The following is a 21,541-nucleotide window of genomic DNA, read 5'->3' on the forward strand; positions in this document are numbered from 1 at the left end:
ACTGCGCACCCGTCCCCGTCCCACACCGCGGCGCTGGGGACGGGGCCAGCAAAGGCTTTAAGACAGCTCCAGAGCTGCTCGCCCCCCCCTGCTTCCACCCGAAGCCACACGTGCGTGACCCCAAGCACCAAGGCGTGCACTTCCAAGGGAGCCCCACGCACAGGAGACCTGCGGGGCCAGGCAAATGGTTGGTCCCACGAGAAGAACCCCCAGCCACGACACCCCCCGTGGTTAATCCCTCGATAACCCACCCGTGTGCGCCGGGCACCTCTCCCTGATGAGCGAAGTACGCTAGGAGACACCCGGAAAGAGCCTGCAAAGTCAATTAGATTTTTTATTAAATATACATCCTCTCTTGGCACAAATCTTAAAATATATAAACATTATATATAACAAAGTGTCTTCACTGCAATAAAATAGAACTCCAGATCCAAGAAAAGCAGTCCAAATTGACGCGCGCACACACACACACACGCCGATGGTGAGGACACGTCCCGACAAAAAGGCATTTAACAGTGTTTGTGCTAAAATATGCATAGACCACACAGGCAGTGAGCAGCGCTGGGAAACCCTGCATCACACGGCGTGCAAGGGGGAGGCAGGGCGAGCGGGAGGAAGCGGCCCCTACAATAAAAAGGCTGTTTTGTAGGATGGCCACCTCCTTTTCTCTGGCCCAGTCCGGTCAGGGAGGGTCCGTGACGTGCCCTGGCTCTCTGCAGAGCCCGAGTACGCGGTCAGACGCTGCACAAAGGGCACAGGAAGGATTGCACGGCCTTGCCTCCCCGCCTGGAACTGGCACCAGACTCGCTCAGGGTCGCCAAAGTGCTTCTGCCCAAAGTTTCCTTTCGTGCCTCACCTGCTTTTGTGTTCGTGACACCACAGAGTGAAGATGACAGTGCTCGAGTCCTTCTCGGTGGAAGGCTACAAAAACAGAAGTACCACAATTCTTCCAGAGAAGGCAGGGAACTGCTCTGGAAGAGCTCTCATCGAGTACCAGTGCTACACCACGCCACCCATCCCAGGGCTGGCCGTGACTTCGTGCCTCAGGAGGCTGTGATTCCTCTCCCAATCCTCCCACCACGGTCCCGCCAGCACCCAGCCGGTCCTCCCGGGGAACTGGCAGAGAACGCAGGGCAAAGGGGTCTGCAAGAAGCCAGCTCTGGTCCCACCTCTGAACTTTCCTCACCTGACCCTCCGAGCCTCCAGAAGCGCAACCTCTCCCCAAGCCGCCGACCCAGCAAGCAGCCACCGTCACAGAGCACAGTGAGCATCACGTGGAGGTACCGACAGAGGAAACGACAAGCAGCATTTCAAGCATGTGGAGAAGGAAAGGCGCTAGACCGGGCAATTAATTCAAGAACCTTTCAAAAAAAACCTCCTGCCCCATTACCCAGTGCCTTTAACTTCTTGCCCCCAAACACAGGCATCCTTGCCGGTGAGCAGGAAGCCTCGTTGGGCTGTTTCAGGGATTGCTATCAAAGCTGCCGTTTTGTCATTTTGGATGCATTTCGTTGGACCTGATTTTCTCGAAGTGCTAGTGCAGGACTAAAGGTGCAGAATCAGGAAGAAAGGGAGAACGGACAAGAAAAAATAAGCACGAACAAATGTTTGGCAGTAATGCATTAGAGAAAATTAAGATACGTGAGTTGAAAATAAAAGCAAGGAATCTGAGAAGAGCAAAAGGAAAAAAAAAATCATAATTTGTGGTAGTAAAGTATAAAGTAGTCCTAAAGAAAAGAAGGACTAGAGGATATTCCTGCTAGACTTGTCTTCTTTCTCAGACCTAAAGGCAACAGACCTTCCTTGCCAGCACACCACAGGCACCTTCCCATTCCAAATCACCATGCCCGAAACTCCTCAGGCACTCATTTCAGGCAGCACAGAGATCTGGAACATGTCACAATTCATGCAAGGATTAAGAGAAGGGAAGAGAACGCTCCGTTTCTCCTCTTCTACATTCAAATCAGATAAAAAAAAAAAAGCTATTTAAAACAGCCCAAAGCAGTAACACAGTTACTCTTTTGCCCAAGAAACAAAAGCACCAAAACCATTACAGACTGAATTCAGATCTCTCTCTGAATGAGCGCTCAGCCTGTAAAACTTGGAAAACCACGTTTGGCTAAAAGTTCGTTGAATTAAAATCAGGTGCAGCTGCTAATTAAAGAACAGCTTCTCTCAGCTCAGTACTTCCCAGCCTGGCTGTACTTCAGGTCTCGATTCTCAGCTCAGGGTCCTCAGGCTCTAGACGAGCCACCCGCACCGCACTCGTGGTGCAAGGGGGGCGATGCCAGGGCCACCCAGCCAGGAGCTGTCTCCTCCACAGTTTTCCTGTTCATTTAACACATCAGCTGCACTCCTGATGTGGCAGAAGGTACCCCATGCAAATCCGTCCTCCTGTTCGGTCCCAAACAAGAGGCTAGTCATCCAGTGTAAATCCTTTCTTAGAACCCAGGAGGAATTAAGCCACCTCTGTTGCCACAGGGGTTCGGCAATGCTCAACACCTCCTAAGACAAGGTCTGCTGCACTTGCCTCCGACGACCTACCGTACTGGGAGCAAAGCAGCCTGCTCAAGCTTGGACGCCGCAATTCTGCTCCCTTTCCTGTTCATACAGTACCCGCCAGCAGTGCAGAAAGGGCCGTGCCTCGAACCAGCAGCCTCCAAGCTGAGAGAGAACTTGGCATGGATTGTACTCACAGTCGGACACGCATACACACGTACACACAGTCAACCACTGACTCTCCTCGGTCTGTACCTCACTTTTGCGGTAGGATGCAACTGCCTTCGTGTTTCCTCCCTGGGCCAAACAAGGGAAAGACAAGAGCAGAAGTAATTGGCTTCTCCATTGGAGAAAAGAAATCAGAGCTCTTGCAAAGGACTAAGCCTTTCACACCCAAATGAAGAAAACAGCTGATAATCTTCCATTAACAACGGGAGCGAAAAAACATACAGATTTCATGGCTACCATCTCTGAAGACTCTTATGACGACACCTAACGTTAATTACAAGGTAAATCAGTGACTGCAGTCAAGTTTCACAAGGGAAATCATCATCTGTGGGCTTAGAGGCAGAAATTACTGAGGTTAATACCCCACCCATCCACAACCACTAAAGTACGATCGACCCCGTGTTTTGGGATCAACACGCATGCTAATACTTCAGAATGCTGACTCTCCACCATGACCACAAAATGGAAGCACAGGTGCTCGATTCCTAGGGAAATATTTGGCATTAGAAGCAAGTTCTGCTCCAAAGAACGAGTGCAAAGACAAAAGAAAGGAGAAAGCTATTTCTACCAATTGTGCAATTACCTCCATTCCCATTAATAAAGCCGTGACACAAGGCTCGAACTACAATGACTAAAATATATACACCAGAGAAGAACGGCTTTTAAATTATGCCTTATTTTTCTTTTGTATGTTATCTCCCCTCTACATGAACTATATCAGCTGGAAAGGGATTTTTAATCTTGGCTCGTGGAATCGGATTCGCAGAGAAGTCTAAAGCTTGTTGTGACCTCTCTTGCACTCCAGATTTAATACAGGAATGGAACATAAAACAAAACCACCCTCAAATCTCCATTTCTCTGAAGCCTGACTTGAAATAGAAACAATGAAAGGTACTTTACCATTCATTTTCAAATTGCAACTGGAAATGATTGGCACTATATTTCATTTCTGAGGGGTCAATACTGACTGTGGAGCCCATTCTCCCGAGGACACATTTGGTCCAGAAGAACTCCAGGAACAAAACCAAGTGGGCTCAGGTACGGATTAATGAACGGAGTTGACGCAACCTACACAGCAGGCAAATGACAATAAGGTTGTTCGGAAGCAGGGCCAGCAGCTCGAGGTGACTACCAGGCTGCCCTCAGCAGATACAAACAGCCTTTCAGGGTAGCTAGATCTGCATCACACGTGCATCTTTGAGATGTTTGTTCTTGCAAAACACATAAAGCAGCAACAATAATACTGAAAGATATAACTGCTCGGCATTTAAGTATGTAACAGTTCTTTTTCTCGTCTAGGGCACAGCCTGCCAAATCCCTCAGAAAATGCTGCCTTTAAGACCGTGACAACAATGGAAGGGTTCAGATGGCCCGAAAGCACTACTGCAGTTCAACTCAATCCAGTTTGTGAATCCAGGCACAGCCCCTAGTCAATGACACTGACAAACATAAGAATTTGATTTACAAAACTGCTCAGAACTTTCCTCCCCTGCTGTCTACAGTCTTTGGTAATCTCGGAGGGACACTGCAAGCAAGGGATATTTTATGCAACTCAACCCAGAAATGAAAAGAACGTTTGAAAAAGGGCAGCATTTCCAGCCACAGCTCACATTCGACTTCCAGAACAAAAGAAGTGACCCGGAGCTGTTAAATCCTGCTGTGTCCTGTTTTACAGAGACCCATGCTTACAGGTCAGAGGAATCTGGAATTCCCTACAGATTAACTGGAATATTGCACTTGGCAGACTGCCTCCAGCTAACACGTGTGCAGTAAGAGCTGCCTACCAGGAGTAGCAGCCACTTCCCAAATTCAGGAGTTCGCTCCAACAGCACCGAGTCCCCTCTTTCATCATCCACCACTTCACCTGCCCACAGAGACCAGGTGAGGAGCCAGCAGCAGCACGTGTTTGTTTGAGAGGCTCCACTCCTGGTATCAAAGAATAAGACAGAAGGATGAGACAGCTACTCTAGAGGACACAGGTCTGCAGAACGGTAAGAAGAATTTCTCTTAGGAAAGGGTTAGTTTCAGGTTGAGGTTTCCAAACAACACAGAGGCTCATTAAAGAGAAAAAAAAAGGGAAAAAAAAAACAAAAAACCCACCACCACCACAAAGTGAACAAACAAACAAGAAAGATAAGTTCTCAGCTGCAGGAGAGCACGTACAAAGTGAGGGAACACTAGCATTGCTCTTTCTACACGTGTTGTACTTTTCTCCAGCCAGGGCTGTGGGGATTAAGCTACTACCTTTCAACATTAGTGCTGTGCTGTAATTTACGGAGAAGGATCTGCGTCAGGTCAAAGGTCGTGAAGCTTATTCCCACTGCAATTGGACCTTTGACCCAATTCATGCTGAGTCCTTTGTACAAGCCACGGATTAGTCCCTCTTCTCTTATAATCTCCTGCATGGTGAGGAGGATGGAACTGTACGTGTGTCCCATAACCCCCGCCGTCTGCATTCGTCGGCGCACCACATCCAGGGGGTAGGAAGCCGACTGGCCAATCAAGCCTGCGCAGGCACCAAACAGAAGCCGCTCCGGAGGGGATGGCTGCGATTTCCCACTGTGATCTGGGAAAGAGAAAGTAGCAGAGGGTGGAAAGCTTCTCGTAATAAGCACATGACTAAGGTCAAGTGGGCTGGGAGCCAGAGAGAGGACTGAGCACCAGAGCCCCTGAGATTTCCTTCCCAGTTTGGAAGTTAGCTGATTTGGGATATAACCAAATCCGTTCTGCAGTCAGGACTTGCAGAGGAACAAGGAGGTGTGAGATGGAAATACTACTTTTTTTGCAGCTTGCTTTCTTCAAAAGTCTGGAATTGGCAAGAGGGAGGCACGAGGCATCCTCTGCAAGCATAGAATTTAGCAATTGGCTTCAAAGCCAGGAAAAGGACTTACACCACTGAATTCAAACACCCCTAATTGGCCAAAAGCCTACACCATTTCATTTGAAAGCAAAGAAAAAGTTGCTTTTACCTGCATGTAGTTTCTTCAGCGTCTCATAGGTGAAGAAGCTAAGCCCGGCATATGGAATCACTCCAAGGATGGTTGGTGTAAATCCTCTATACAACGTCTTCAATCCTTCCTCTCGGGATATTCGGATGAAGACGTGAACAATATTGCTGTACCTAGCACGTGGACACAGGAAAACCAAATCTGCGCTAGTTAGTGCCTGCACATTCGGGTCATATGTCCAACAGGACTTTCTGAAGGATCAACAGTTAATTAATTCGGCTCTGAGCTCATCAGACAGCTCAGAAAGGATTTCAGAAGCCTGTCTGCAAATGGAGAAGCCAGTCACAAGCTCTCCTATAGCCCTATCACATTGTGCTATCCTGTCTATTAGAACTCTTCCAGGGGCATTGTGCCAGCTGGCCTCCTAGCAGGCCAACAAATCGGTTTTTCTAGTGAGGTTTTCGAGTTTCCATCTCCTTCCAGTCCCAGAACTAACCAGGGCTCTGGTCATTTCATCAGTGCTCAGACCCACACAGTAAGAGGTTTATTACACCAAAGGCTCCGAGCAAGAAGTGACCCAGAAAATGGGGGAAAAAAAAAAAGTCATCTGACCTTAAAAGAAAGTTCTGCATTTGTTCATGGTGCTAATACTTGCTTTCATTAGGCACTTACATCTCCTTCGGCGTGACAGCCATTCGAGCACGGACCATATCCAAGGGGTAGGTTAACATGGCAGCCGTTGTGCCTGCCAGAGAGCCAGCAATGAATCGAGGAAAGGGTGTCAGCGCTCTAAAGTAAGGTGAGAGAAAAGACCAAACAGATCACCTGGAGCTGGTAATGCCATGTGGCTTTTCAGCATGGCTCTACTCTGTCAGCTACTGAATCCCTATGCCTGTGTACTGAAGAGAGCTGGGGTGGGATGGGGTGAAGCTGCTGTGGTTTGCCACAGCTATTCAGGACTGAGGCCTTAGAGGACAGTAAGCCTGACTTGGGGGTGTCTCAGACACTACATGCCCAAGAGCAAGAGGCTCAGGCCACATGCACATAGAAAAAGGGCTCAGGTAACAGCACAAGGCTGGATCTCGTTGCTTCTCCTGCAAAGAAAAGCTCTTTGTTTTGCCTGCCCACTCACAGCACAGGGAAGCGCTAACTTAATGTCTAGGCCACTTCTTGCTCATGCCTCTAGAAAATAGGGTCTTCTCACCAGTATCTCCCCTGTGCACGACTAAAGCCTTTTGCTCAGCCCCCTCACAAGCCCTGTTCTGCAAACCTATCACGAGAGAAGCTGGCACAGCTCTGTACCAAGAGCTTTCAACTCAGCAAGCCTGCAAACAGCAGAGAAACGTGCTCCCTCCCTACAACCTACGGTCCCACAAACTGCTCCAACTTCCTCTGCAAGGATCAAAGCCATGCTGCATCTTACTTTCCCTGGAAGCCGTAATAACTCCCCAGGAGCTGCTTGTACTCTTCGTGCGCGCAGAACTGAATGGCAGCATAAGGGATCACACGGACCATGGTGGCTGAGTTCCCCCGCCAGAGACTCCAGAAGCCTTCATTGAGGTAGGTGCGATAAATCAGCCTGTAGGCTTCCTGCAGGCAACGGATCAAAGGTCAGAGCAGGAGATCATGATAAGAGGAGTCCAAACAATAGAGGGGGAAAAAGGTGACCCTATAGCTTAACCTTTCCAAATCTTCCTTCCCCCCATAACCTCAGTAAGCTGGTATCAGCTGTTTACACTCACAACCCCGACTCCAGAAAGAGACGGCTAAAACCCCTGCTCTAGGGAGACTGAATCAGCTACGTTAGAGCAAAAAAACAAGTGGAGCTCGGAAGACAGAGTTTCACATTCACGACATCTTCATTTTCTCTCTGAGGGCAAAGCAAAGAGCTGGACTGATGATGCACAAACCCACTTTTCAACCCAAATTAATCCTCTTAGCATAAGACAGAAACATTTGGATTACACATATTAGCACAGCACACATGGAACATCTGCAATGCACATGCAACAAAACATCCAGCAAGCCACGACTGCAATCAGCTCCCAGATTCAAGTTTCCTATATATTCTGAAACAATCCCAGTGGTGGCTGAGAGAGAGAAAGCAACCACTAGAGGAGAATTCCTAGCAGAATACAGCTTGGAGCGGAGCCACATTTACTCTAACGTCACAGGTAGAACCTGGAGCACGAATGAGGACTGAGGCCCTTCAGTGCTTGGCACTGGGCAAAAACATTAACAAGAAAGAGTGCTGTCCTCAACAGTATTATAATTATTAAGTATTATATACTGTTTCCAGCCCTCTGTGCTCTTTCACTATGAGTGTTGCTAATAAAACTCAAACAAGGATGTTATATACAAGCAAAAGGTGCTTTCAGGTCTATTGCTACCATTAATTAAACACTTCAGGTCAACAGGAGACAGACACATCACCTCACCTTGGCAGAGAATCTTTTTGAAGACACTAAAAAGAAAAAGTGAGTATTAGGGCTTGCGATCCATTTAGGTTGATCAAAGAAACCGTACAGATACATAAGGAATAAAAATAAAAGCAAAAGAATGAATGCAATAAAAAAATAAAGATTCTTTATAACAAAGAAAAAGGATTTCCCAAATACACTTTAGCAGATGAGTTCATTTTCCCGCCTACTTTTATGGAAATGCTCAGTTTTTCACTTCTTAAAGCATTAAAAGTAGTAAATAACAATTGTAATAAAAAAAAGAAACACCCACAACTGATTTCAGTTGAGCATTTCCATGCACAGGTTCCAGACTAACGCCAGAATCCAGCCAAGAGCGGGTCTGTTTAGCGAGGCTCCACGCAACAATGGTTTCATCCTAACAAAACTCAGATGAATGCTCAGTTTCTTTCCTTGCATCCATTCAAATTGACAGCATCTCTTTAACTATGTAATACACAAGGCATTTGGAAGCAAGATTCGTTTGGCATACGGCAGCTCTGTTTTGTAACATTCCTACTGCAGGAAGAAAACCCAGGCTAAAACCCGAACAGCAACGCTAATGAAACGTGGTTCCAATTAAGTGTCTATTGCAGTTTCTTTCAAACTCCTTTGAGACTTGTAACCTCTCAAGTGTATCAAACAATCACATGCAAATACATTTTCACCACGCTGCTCCTTTATGCAATTCAAACTTTTTTTTAAAAGAACTAAAAACACCTCAATGACCACTTGCAGCTGACTCTGCAACGGAATAAAAATCTTTTCCCCAGCTCCCACAGGAAAATTCTTCACTCTCTCGACCGAGGACCTTCCTAGCTCACGCGACCCAAAGATGCTTTCCCTCTTCCCTTTCTGCGAAGAGGGCCTGTAACAAAAACCTCTAGAACAGCAAGAGTAGGAAATCCATTAGATAACAAGAAGTTGGTCAAAACAGGCAATTTTTAGTCATATCCTTTGCAACAAGCTAAATGGGCCAAACCAAACAGGTCTTTTTATAACACTCAGGCCTGTGCATATTAATGGTGATTTACACGGACAGCTGTTGACTCACCCCAATTCTGCAGTTTCCATCTCACCTCTGAGACTGACATTTCCAACCTTAGATGAACTACGGTGCCTGCTCTGGTGAGAAAGCACAGCACGTCCTCGCTGCTGCACAAGCATCTGGTCGCAGACGCAATCCCAGCCTGCACCCACCCGAGGCTTTAGCTCCCCACAGCTTTAACGTCCTGATCTATATCCCTTCCATTCCAGACCTCGGCCCCTGCTATGCCAAGAACGAAAATCATGTCAAATGAAAGTCAATTTAAAATTAAATCTCATCCAGGGATTAGAGTAAACCTACCCAATTCGTTTAATCTGGGATGGCAACCAGATTTAAAATTCTTGGCCTCACAAAACGTCTGCTGCAACCGTCTGCACCTTTCCCCCGGGACAATCAACGTAGCTGATGGCTCCTGCACTGAAACAGGGAACTGAAAAGAACCCGTGATGGGGTTGAACCCCAAGCTCCACTAAATGCATGAGAATTTCCTATTCCCATCAACTGAATATCATTTTCAGTTACACACTAAGTTTACGGGCTCCGAAAAGCATTTTGTAATACAAAGCTAGGTATGCCAGCCTCATTGTCTCTCGCAGCAGTTCTCGTAATTAACCTCAACTCTAACCAAACCAATTGAGCTGGAATACAATGCAACTCTTACTAGGGAAGACTGCACACATTCGAGCAGGCACAGCCTGGCATCCAGCCTTCAGCAGGAAACTCAAACAGCTCAATTGCATCCTTCCAGTTTCACCACATCCCCTTACACTGCTCCTTTTCCTTCCTGAAATTATTTCTCCAAGTTGAACAAGCACGGAAATGTGAAATGATACCAATAATCCCCTCAAACGCAGCCCTTCCAGTGTCTGTTTATTCTGCACTCCAAAGCTCTGCCTTATGTCACAGAAGGCACATGGCCACCCAATGCTCACAAGCCACAGTCATCTGCCTCCAACCAGCAGTACGTGCACCCGCATTACACTGAAATAGCAAAACCCCTGCTGACTTGGATCCAGGAGCATGGTCCAGATGAACAGCTGATTAACATCTGCAATAATCCTACCAGAAAAAAACAAACAATGGGTTTCCAGACTCGATTCATTGTGGTAATGTCGCTATTCTGTCTGCATCCTGCCAGGTCTCTGCAGGTCGAAGCACTGCAGGACAGGCTGGCCGAACAGGTTTGGTGCTGGTTTGGATTCTGCTAACAATAAAGTAAGAGTATTTTGCAAAAGCCAGCAGCACTTACCTTGAAACATGATTTTCGTCCTATCCAGTGGAGCTACTGCAGTTTTAGCAACAGCACCAGCCAATGCACCAGACATCAGGGAGTTGAGAACCTTCTTTTGCTCCTGGACACCCTGGAACAAAGCATTGTTTAGCGTGACACAGATGATCCTACACAGAAGTTGTAATATTTACCTCCACCCAACGACATGGATGAGCCAAACTCAGGTGTGCGCACCCACATTATCCTGCAATCTAAGTCCTATGAGCAACTCTGTGGTACAGCAACGCCATCGGACACTCATTGCACTGTGTCCCCAGAAATGCATCTGAATTGTTCTGTCACATTGTTTGCAAGAACTTCCCTGTCCCTTCCAGTCCTGTATGGGAATGTTCTCTACCTGCCAACGCAGGTAGGAGTGCTTTTCAAAAAAGCAAAAAAAAAAAAATCCTTCTCAACCCTCAACTAAAGAGGTCTCTTTCCTCTGCCAAGGTGACAAGGACCAAGAATGTTCTTTAGGGCTCTTGCTTTAGCTTCCCTTCAACAGACAAGGACCAGCAGCTGGCCATTTTCAGTTACCCCATTTCTCAGACAAAATCTCTTCATGAAAGACTTGAGACAGCTGAAAATCAATGCCAGGATTTTGGAAATGTCAACATTCCCTTCAAAATGGCAAATTCCAAGCACAATAAATTCCTGGTCAGTTCATTAAGAACAAAGCTCAGTCTTGCCTGCCAAAACGCCAAGTTCCAAGGTCTGCCACCTCTCACAAGCACTGTTTTCTCCTTGTTAAGGATTTCTAAAAGCTAAGTCACTAGCTGCTCATGATTTAGCCATGTACAGAAGTTAAATTTCTCTCTTGCCCTTCTAGTAACACACATTGTCCCCCAGATCCCAGGAATAAAACGAGACAGGCTTCCTACTATGATAAATGGAATGGAAGCGTTTCTGTTATTGACATTCCTGCCACAGCTCATATTTATAAAGCAGCTATCTTCTCGTAACACATGGGCAGAATGCAAGTAAATGACTTGAAATCTAACACCGTGAAGGTTACGGACTGAAAGACAAGTCAAGCCCGGGTTTAAGAATGTTAACTTTTGATATGCTTTGTGTTTTCATAGAGGAGTTAACATTTTATTTTTTTTTTATTTTTACCCCCTCAAAATGCTTCCCAGCTAAAAAAGTTAATTTTTATTACAGAAATACATGGTTCAGTTCAATTTTCCCGTCCCGTCTCTGCCTGTTGGGCGCCAAATGCAAGGTTAGCCACGCACAGGCAGCGCTGCGTGAACTTCAGCCCAAGTTCTGGCCTCACACCTCTAGCGAGGCGATTCCACACGAGCAGAAACCCTGATCTAAACCAGAGCAAGGTTCACTGCAACTTTCTCTCCCGGTGTTTCTAACAGGGGCCTATGAACAGCAAGAGCAGGAAAGCAATGCTTATGGCTCTCTTCCCAGCTCTGCCACTGAAGACATAACAAGACGTAACCTTGAACAAGGAACACAGCCCTGCCTGCCTGTCAGCTCCGAGCCATGCCCAGCCTCTTCCCAGCGGGCTGGAGCCGCTTGGCTGTCCTCAGAGAAAGCCCAAGTGACACGTTACGGGGCTTGTACGTACACTGCGGCTCTTTCAGGACTCCGCAGCTCAGATCTCATTGAGATCCTTCCTTTAGAGCAGCCACCCAGCTCTCCTCTCAGCCCCACTGTCTGCATCCCCAACCCCCCTGCTCTTACCTCTGAAGGAAGATGAGTTGACGCAACTGGCTCCACATCCTGCCGTTTGAAATCCACTTGACCTTCTCTCACACCATTACCCATACCAGTTGCACTTACAAGCGGGCAGGAGACCTACGGCTCCTACGTTGAAAACAAGAACAAAGCAAGCGTTAGCGTCAGAAGCAGCGAATACCCCCGTAATAAGAAAACCTGGGCAGGAAGGAAGGGTGACTGACTCACGGGGCCATTTTCAGCAGGAAAACCCCAGTCCCAAGCTCCCAGAAGAGCCTTCCTTAGAGGTGCAAGGACATGTGCGAGGGGGACTGGGGGAGGAAGGTGCTTCGGTGCTATCTAAGAACCGTGCCATTGATCACATTCGCTCTTTTCACTCCCTAAGGAACTCAGCTGCAAGTTTCAAAATCAAACGCACAGTTTCTAGGAGCAAAGAAACAGATCCCCTTCTGCCCTCTTCCACTGCTCACAGGGAGGATTTTGGTCGCTGCCCATTCTGCCTGCTCTGGATCATTCAGATATTGGAGAAGACACGCTGAAATTTAAAACCCGGGCCTGGAAAATGGAAGAAGTCGTCACCGCAGTCCGTCCAGAAAGCCTGCCGTAAGCAACTGGAGGTTATTTTAAGGAACAGATAGCTCCAATGCCTCACACGTGCCATAAGGGCTATTTTGATGACAGTGCCGATGTGACTGAGAGCAGCACGGCGGTGACTTCAGAACTCCTTTTCTCCCAGCTGCAGTGCACGTGTGCTCGTAGCCAGTGAGGCCGCGTGGCTTGCACAGATGTTCCTCGCTGCGAAACAAGCTCTCGTTTGTCCCGGGAAAGGAAAGGTCAGTCTAACCTTAGCTGCAGAGCATAAATGCAGAGAGAGCTTCTATTTAAAGTATTAGCACTTCGGCATCTGGCTTTCTAGCATTTCTGCTTTTTTGATGCAAGTTTTCATCCTGAGTTAGGCAGAAAGGAAAGGGCTAAAGCCTGAAAAACTTGAGCTGGCACAGAAAGCCAGCCTCCCCGTTTGGAGCCTATTCACAAATGGGGCGTAACTACAAAGATCAGTTTTCTAAGCGACGAGACCGCTCCAGCAGCCCCTTTTCCCCCATCTTTAGCCTCCTTTCAAGGAACGCGCTATTAGGAAATCTCAATTCCCCGACTGCTCCCCGGTTCTAGCACAGCCTCCTTGCAACCTCCAGCAAGTTGCTTCATCTCTGCCCCGTCTGATGCCTAGGAAACCCGAGGCACAACAGCTTGCTTACTTGGAAAGGCCGTCTCAAGACCTTTTTTTTTTTCCTCCTTTCCTTTTTAACAATCTCGAGACGTTATATGCTTGTCAGCACCTTTCATACTTGCTGACCTATTTTTCCCCCCCACACACACACATCGCTCTCATAAATTAGTGCCAGACTTCACTTTCAAAACCCCTCGGTTGCAGCGGAGATATTAACGGAAAGCCAGAGCCAGATCAGCTCTGTCTGTATTCGTGCATGACCAATTTGTGATGATGAAGCTAGGCATGACCCACGCGCTCACTCCAAGGGAGGACAAACACGCCTGGGTATCTTTAATAGCAGACATCACTTGCTAGAGCTCTGGGAAGACACTTATCAGCGTGCTTACAACTCCTGAGGGTGTTTTCAAAAAGAGGAGCTCTCAGGATGCTGCTCAGAGAGTAATAACTCAAGGCTTTAATGAAAGATAACATCTGATAGTCCGAAGCACGACCTAAACGGCATTGCCATTTGCACCTGAAGAGTTCTATCACGGACGCCTGCTCACATCAGGCTGTGAACTAAAATTCCTGTAAGGCTCAGGACGGAAGATGATTCGTAGCACTGCGGAAAAAAGCACTTCATTAAATTATTTCGAAGAACACAGTCTGTTGATTATTCCTAATTACTGTCTCTGCTTATTTCCTTTCCTTCTCATCTCACGTACCTGGAAAATTTATTGTGAAGTGATGTCTTTCAGCAAAAGCCTGAGAGAAATCACAGGCAGAGATATTATCCCCAGCTATTTCAAAAAAAAGAAATGTAGGTCACAATATCAGATTTATCTCTACCAAAAATAAACCCACAAAAATAGAACTCATGCTAAAGAGCTTAGGAATGCAATCTACAACTTTGTTTTAAAATGTGATTTTGGAAGATGATTGAGAAAGATGACTAAAAGGAAATCTCAAATACTAAGCTGCTATTATGAGGCCTGGACCTATTTTAGAACATGCACGTCCATAAAGATGATATCCATTTACTCGACAATATTCTCTTTGATACTCTTCAGAGCTGCTCTGTTCTTTATTTTTAGCGCCTGATGCCCTGATTTACAAACACCTGTCTATATGCTCAGTTTTACACATTAAAACTGCCCACGTGCTCTACAGGAATATAAGCCCTAAACTCGCAGAGCCTTAAATGCAAAAGCACAAAAGCAGTGTTTATTACTTGTAGTCCCATTTGCTTGCTGCAAAGCAACACAGTATTTTATTTTGGAGTTGGGTTGGATTCTGACTTTGTTATTAACCAAATCCTGGCTGTTATGACTAATGATGCAGATCAGAGACAGAATAGAGCTCTGCTTTTAAGTTTCACTGTGAATCTGTAGGGCCCCGCCATCAGAAACCAGACATTATCTTGCATATATATATATATCAGGCTCCTTCATTAAGTAATCCACGGAAACCCAATCCGGAGCAGCTGGACATTTTTAAGATCTTTGTATTTTGTATAGACCCATACGCAGCCATTACTTACACTTCCAAAGCCACGGGAAACAAGAAAAAATAGCTGCAGATCAGGTTGGCTTTTAATACCACGCTTCTGTGTTATTTATATTGTAGTTACACGAGTCTGTGTCACATATCTGTAGCCAGACTCCTCATACAAGCTGTAGAGCGAAGCATTCCCCTAAAGAACGCATAATCAGAAAGGAAAACTGCTGGCGAATGCAGGTTCAAGAGTTAAAGAGGTTTCATGAGTAACATACACCTTGTTTTTACAACAAAGCTCACGAGAGTTTATTGAAAGCACAAAGCACTTACTCTGGCATCCAGTTTCAACTCCACCAGAAAACACTGCCTGTAACTCAGCCGTGCTGACTCGCAGGCACAGATTAAAGCTTATTTACCAAGTTGCAAAAGAGGAAAGCTCAAGCCCTCCCTTCTGGCGGCGGCACCTGAGACAAGCCGACGAACTTCGCTGCCATGGACTCTTTCCCGACCGTCCTTCGAGCCTCGGGACTCTTTCTAGAGACGCTGCCCGGACCCTGGCAATTGCAGGAGCAGCTGTGTGCTAAAACAAGTTCCATTCTCTGCATACCACGAGACGCACAGAATATGCTCTGCACATTAAAAACCGGAGCATTGTTAGCCTTCCCTTCCCATTCTCCCAGCTCTCTCTAGCGGCACTTAATGAATACCTGAACAAGTTCAATCAAGCTGTCAAATTGACTCGCTGACAAGTTAGACGTTCTACTTTTCTTGGTGGTGATTCTGATTAAAAGGACAGGCGAGACAGAATCGAGTTATTCAGATGATAAAAGCAACCTACTAGGAAGAATGTCTTACAGGCAGGTGCCAGTTCATCGCCCAAAGCAGGGGGGGATTCGGAGAAAAACAACTCCAGCTCTCCAAGTCACTTGTGAATCCAATCATGTTCGAATGAAATAGCTACAACAGCGTCATATTTGAAATTACACAGCCTTCAGATAATTAGTTTCTCATCAGAAGAGCCAAGGCGCTTCAGAGACCAGCATCACAACCAAGGATCAAGCCCAAGTTCTCCAGGTAGGGCGTTCAAAATTAAGATCACATCGCTAAAGAGAAGGTTTGCAGCTCATCGTGCACTCGCCTATTTCACAATTAAACCTTATTTAGAAGTCGAACTTCACGTCACTACGACACGACCAGCCCCAAATCCCTCCTTTATGTGTTTTGCCAGGTAGGCACGCGCGTTCCTGCAGCAGGTCAGCCCCAAAAACCTGCAGGAAGAGCAGGCAGAGGAAGGTGCAGGGCCGGGCTTTGCACCAAACTCACAGCTGGCCGGGAGGACGTCACGCTCCTCATCCTCTCCACGGTGCTCCCGTTTCGCCAGCACCTTTGGCAGACCTGAAACTACCTGTTTATAGCAAAATGCCTTAACCGCAAGAGCAGCCCCAGTCATTACGGTTTTCACAGTAGTACGCAGGCAGAAAACAGCAGAAGTCTGGGCACCCGGCCCAGAGACTGGCTGGCAACGTGTCATTACCAAAAAAACATGTTTGTCTGCTACTCCCCGGTGGAATTTAGACCTGTCACAAAACACTAAGATTTCTGAAAGAATGTCATCTATCCAGCAAGAACAGCAGATAGATTGCAAAGCAAACAGTCATCACCGGCAGCTATCTGAATGCCAACGGCTGCTATTTTCTAAGAAATGTTTGCTTTTCCCTCAGACAACCCCAGCAGCAATTACAAGAGGAGTTCAGAGCGTTGGACGTGGGAGTGCCCTGACAGCCAGGTAAAGGTAAAACCACACCACTCCAGCAGCCGAGAGCTGCTATGACTCTGTGCCACACGAAATGCATCCCATTCACGAGGCAGGCAGAAGAACCTCAGCCCTGCTACCCACTTCTCTCCAATCGCCATCAAAAATGCAGACTGTTATCTGCTCCTGAGGACAGAAAGCGAGCAGCACCCAGGAGCTCGCAGCATTTTTTTTATTCACCGACTGGGAGTTGTGAGCAGACAGCTTGCGATGCAGGAGGATTACGGCAGCCCTGGCAGCAGGTTCCTGCCATTAAAACGTGAAGAGTAAAAAGGGATCTCTGCAACCATCGCATCCACGTGGCTTCCAGCCCGGAGCTCTTCACAAGTTTACCAGCACAGAGTGCATCAAGCAACCCAGAAAAGGACCTGCAACGCACGTGGACTTAGGAATGACACAAAAACGAGACAAGTTTTGCATTAAACCAAATAAATTCAAACCAGATAAATTCAAATTGAAGTACTTCATTGCCTATAGCATAACGAAGACAGTTACTTCAGGTTTCCACTTGCTTATACTTCCTAAAGTAATACTTTATTACTTTTTTACTTCCTAGTAATAACAGGAGGATTTCTGCTCTGCCTCTGACACACGAACATTCAAACCTCTCTTACACGTGGTTCCCCGGACGATGTCCTCCTCGAGAAGGAGCACACCGATTGCTGTGGACTGCACGGCACCCGTCGCACTGCCAGCTCACAGGCACTGCACGAGCCCGACGTCACAGCCGAAGCACCGAATCGTAGGGGTTGGAGGGGACCTCAAGAGATCACCGGGTGCAACCCCCCCGCCAAAGCTCACCTCTGGGGCAGCGCACTGATCAGCTCCACGCAGGTAAAGCCACTGGGATGACTCCTCAGACACGTCAGCTTCTCGCATTACTCCAGAGCTATCCAGTTCCTTAGTTTTCCTTTTTTATCGCGTTGTTAACGCCACTTGATAAAAGCATATAATTAAATCGGGGGAAAAAAAAGAAAACCGAGAGGGTTCCCGCAGAAACCTTCACACGTTTTTCCCAGGCAGGCTGAAGTTAAACAGTGCCCAGGGAAGTCACTCAATTAGGTTGCCTTCAATTGTTAAACTGAGCAATTGAGCCTGACAGAGAAAGAGACGTGGTAAGAGCTGAGATTACTGCAGCCTTAAATTCACCCTTGGAGCAAAAGCATCTCAGAAAAATCACAGAAAAAAGGGCTGGAACGCTCAGAAGAGGGGGATGAACTATAACTAGACGGCCCCCTGAGGTCCATCTTTGCCTTCCAGTTTGATTAAGCCATTAAAAATCAAAACCAGATATGCCCTGCAGACTCAGCTCTCTTCAGTCACATTCATCTTGCAGTTGCATATAAATCTGATCCCAAAACATTAGCTCCGAGTAGTCCGTTGCATTTTTCCTTTAAGGGCCTGTACAGAAACTGTCAGCATGACTTTAAAGAATCATTGACAATCTAATTAAAAGACCGACTAAAGGATAGTATCTGGAAGTGTTTAATTTTTCACATGCTTTCTTAGCTCCAAAGTACAAAATGAACGCTCCTCCTCCCTCCCTCAGCCAGAGACGACTCAAAGCTGCCAGTAAAACAGGATGAAGATACAAATTCTTCGCATGGTTTTAGATTACCTGACTTCAGGCAGTCGCTGAACACTGAGAAGCAACATCTAAACCTCTGCTAGTGAGGGCGGCTTGGCTATTCACAGGAGTCTAAGAGATTCGCGTCTTGAACTAAGCTTGGAACAGAATGCATGAGCCACGAACAGAGAAAATCTTGGCAAGAAAAAACAGTGCCTCATTCTTCGGTTTGTAAGAGGCAACTGTTGCTGGGAACACCTCGACAATGCTCTCCACAGCCAAAAACCCGAAGGCCAGCTCTTATCTGCAAGGCAGACAACCGCTTTATCTGCAGGGGACCGAATGGCTGAGGCCTTCTGCTGAATCCACTCCTTTTGTCAGGCAGGGATCGCCCCCCTTTAGAAACAGAAGGCAGGAAACAAACAAATAAAACAGGCACACGAGGTCCCAAAGCGCCAGATCCCAGCAGAGTCAAAATTTCTGAACTCAAACTGAGGTTATTTGAAACACAAGCAACAAAATGAGCAATCTTTGCCAGGAACTATTTCAATACAGTAACTGATAATTACAGTCTCCGCTCTAAAATCCTGATGTTTTAAAACACACGTGGAAAACAGAATGAACTAACGTCTTCCATCATTAAGAAGAAGCCACAAGCGTCCCAAGCAGGTGACACTTGGTAACCTCAACGCTTTCCACATCGCCTATCGGAGTCATGCCAGGCCACGAGTCCCACCCCGCTGTTGCAGTCACCTCTTGCATACAAGCAGCTGAGGCAGAGCCGAGCATCCCTCTGCTCAGGGCGCTGCACATTTCGATTGAGGTTGTTAGCCTCGCAGCACTAACCCTCCCACGACACCGACACACCTTCATCATTAATTGCTCAACAGCAAGGAGGAGCAGATTTAAAGTGTAACTAGAGAGCAGAGCAGTCCTCCAGCACTCGTTTTTTCTTGTGACCCGGAGTAAGTTGTTGGCATTTCAGCTCGCCTCTCCGTAACAAGTAATCTCCGCTCATAAGGCGGTCACCAGGAAGATTTATATAGCGTCTGGAAAATGGAAAACACCGCGGTGGGAAGTACTGGCACCGGTTTCACGTAAGGAAGGTGTAAACCTAAATGCACCTTCATGCAACGAACAGCAAAGTCGCTCGAAGAAAGTCCTTCCTGGGTCCTGAGCTTTTTTTCTGACAGCAAACCTGCCTGACCTGTACCGAGCCCATCCGCTTCATCAGGTAACCACGCACCCAAGGCCGCAGCGGCGCCCGCCTCGCATTTTAGGCGACCTCTCCAAACAAAGGTTCATTTGGGTAAACATACCCAAAAACGCGCGTTCTCGGTTGGGCCCGCCTGAGCCAACGCACAAGCTACAGCTGCAGGTCAAGCAAAAAGAGATGACTGCAGCTCCTGACTCACCCCACGGCGCTATCGGGAGCTGAAATTCCCCTGCCTGAAGCAATCACTGGGGCCAGAGAGTTCCTGCTGAAATCCAACACCAAGGACAGTCCCGTCCCGTCCCCCTCCACGGCAGCTCTCTCCCAGACCAGCCTTCAGAGGTCCTAAATGATGATTTTAACTTGCGTTCAATATTCACAGACCTAGCGGGATGTAGGTAAAGATGCTCAGAGTTAGCCAGAACCCAGCCCTGGCTTTCTGGACACCCAACCCTAGGATTATTTTTAAGCACGCTCACCCACAGGTTGTTGGTGTGCCTCCACCGACCCGCTGGTACCCTTATTACTTGGTCTCCCTTCCCGCAGCTGTTTTGCAACACCCACAGACGTCTCTCCTGTTCCTTTACGCACGCCTTTCTCCCAAAACCAGCGGCGCTTAAAAACCAGAATGTTTTCCCACACTCTAAATCCGCCAAACCACACGCAAAAACACGTCGCGAAAAGCACACAGCGTCCAGAAAAAGCTCTGCATTCAACGTGCGCGAAGCACGGGAATCCAACCAAAAAGAGCCAAGTGACGGCGGGCTCCAAACCCTCCGTAAATTCCCAGCCAGCGGGAAGGGGACAGCCAGGCAAACCCAACCACAGCTCCACCTCCTCCAACCTTCACGGGAACGCAGGTTTTAGGTCAATCAAGCGATGGGGGAACCAGGCGCCGGGCTGGTGGTGCAGCAGGTCACGCCGTAACGACGCCACGACTTCCAGCGTCGGCCACGGGTCTTCTCGCCTTCCGGCTTCACCCAACCCCAGCCGCGCCTCCCATCCCCAAACGTGAAGGAAAGTCGCCCCCGACGGGGGAAAATCGCCCCGCTCTGCAACTCCTGGCTTACGCTGGAGCGGGATAAAAGCGAGAAGGCGCCGAGGTCCGCGTTTATCGCCTCCTGTGCCCTGCGACATCCACCCCACAGGGGAAGCACCTGGCGCTATCGGCTCCGCACCTGCTCGAGAGGGGCAGAAAGCCCCACACCGACCATTTTTTTTTCACATCCAAGGGCGCAGCTGGAGACGCGAGCGTGCCCTCCCGAGCCCGGCTTCCACCCAAGGGCTTCGAAGGAGAAGCGGAGCCTGCGAGGAGCTTGCCTCAGGCACCCGCCTGGCACCGGGGGGGGGTGGGGGGATAACGGGGCTGGGGGGGGGTAATGGGGCCGGGGGGTAATAGGGCAAGGGGGTAACGGGGCCGGGAAGGGAGGGGGTAGAAGGGTGAGGGGGTAACGGGGCCGGCCCCGCAGCCCCCCCAGGATCCCCTCAGCCCCCCGGGGGCCCCCTCAGCCCCCCCGGCCCCCCGCAGCCCCTCGGGGACCCCCTCACGCCGCAGGACGGCCGCAGCCCCCCCCCGTCCCCACTGGGCGGAGAAGCGGCGAAACCCAAGCGGCGTCCCCCCGGCCCTGCCCGGGCCTCGAGGCCGCGGAGCCGGGCGGACAAGGCCCGTCCGGGACCCGTCCGCGGGGTGCGGGGGCCCCGCTCCCGGCCCGCACTCACCGGGGCTCGGCTCCGCTCCGCGCTCCGCTCCCGGCCGCCAGGCCTCCTCCCCCCGCCCACCCCCCGGCAGGGCTTCAGGAGGAGGCGGGGCCTTTGCAGCCGGGCAGCCAATCAGCGCCGAGGGGCCGCGGTGCCGCGCGAGCCGAGCGGCCGAGAGGCGGCTGACGGGCGCGGCGGGAGGCCAATGGGAGGCGGGCTGCCTCGGGCTGCGGGTGGAGGGGCGGGGCGCGGCTCCCGGCGCAGAACGCGCGCAGGTGGCGGCGCAGAACGCGCGCAGGTAGCGCGCAAAAAGCGCGCAGGGCGCCTAGGAGCCGCTGGGAGCGGTTTGAGGGGCCTGGGGTGGGCAGGATGGGCCCCGGCTGCCCCCCGTCCTGCCCGGCC

General features: G+C 48.8%; 1 protein-coding gene across 2 annotated transcripts; it reads right to left on the bottom strand.

Moving 5' to 3' along the window:
- Positions 1 to 318: 318 nt before the first annotated feature.
- Positions 319 to 21,313, bottom strand: SLC25A42 (solute carrier family 25 member 42). 2 transcript variants are annotated; one of them, XM_080565976.1, is made up of 8 exons: positions 21,161 to 21,312; positions 12,148 to 12,270; positions 10,432 to 10,543; positions 8,114 to 8,139; positions 7,099 to 7,265; positions 6,348 to 6,464; positions 5,697 to 5,848; positions 319 to 5,293 (listed from the first exon to the last, which is right to left on the bottom strand). In XM_080565976.1, exons 2-8 carry the CDS (start codon positions 12,229 to 12,231, stop codon positions 4,968 to 4,970), a joined length of 984 nt encoding a protein of 327 aa, XP_080422102.1. In that variant the 5' UTR covers positions 12,232 to 12,270; positions 21,161 to 21,312; the 3' UTR covers positions 319 to 4,967. The 2 variants fall into 2 exon arrangements, with proteins under 2 accessions (XP_080422102.1, XP_080422103.1); XM_080565977.1 differs by lacking the exon at positions 6,348 to 6,464 and having other exon boundaries at positions 21,161 to 21,313.
- Positions 21,314 to 21,541: the final 228 nt, after the last annotated feature.

Source organism: Anser brachyrhynchus (genome assembly GCF_964034855.1).
Source record: "Anser brachyrhynchus genome assembly, chromosome: 23".
In the NCBI taxonomy this organism is placed as follows: Eukaryota; Metazoa; Chordata; class Aves; order Anseriformes; family Anatidae; genus Anser; species Anser brachyrhynchus.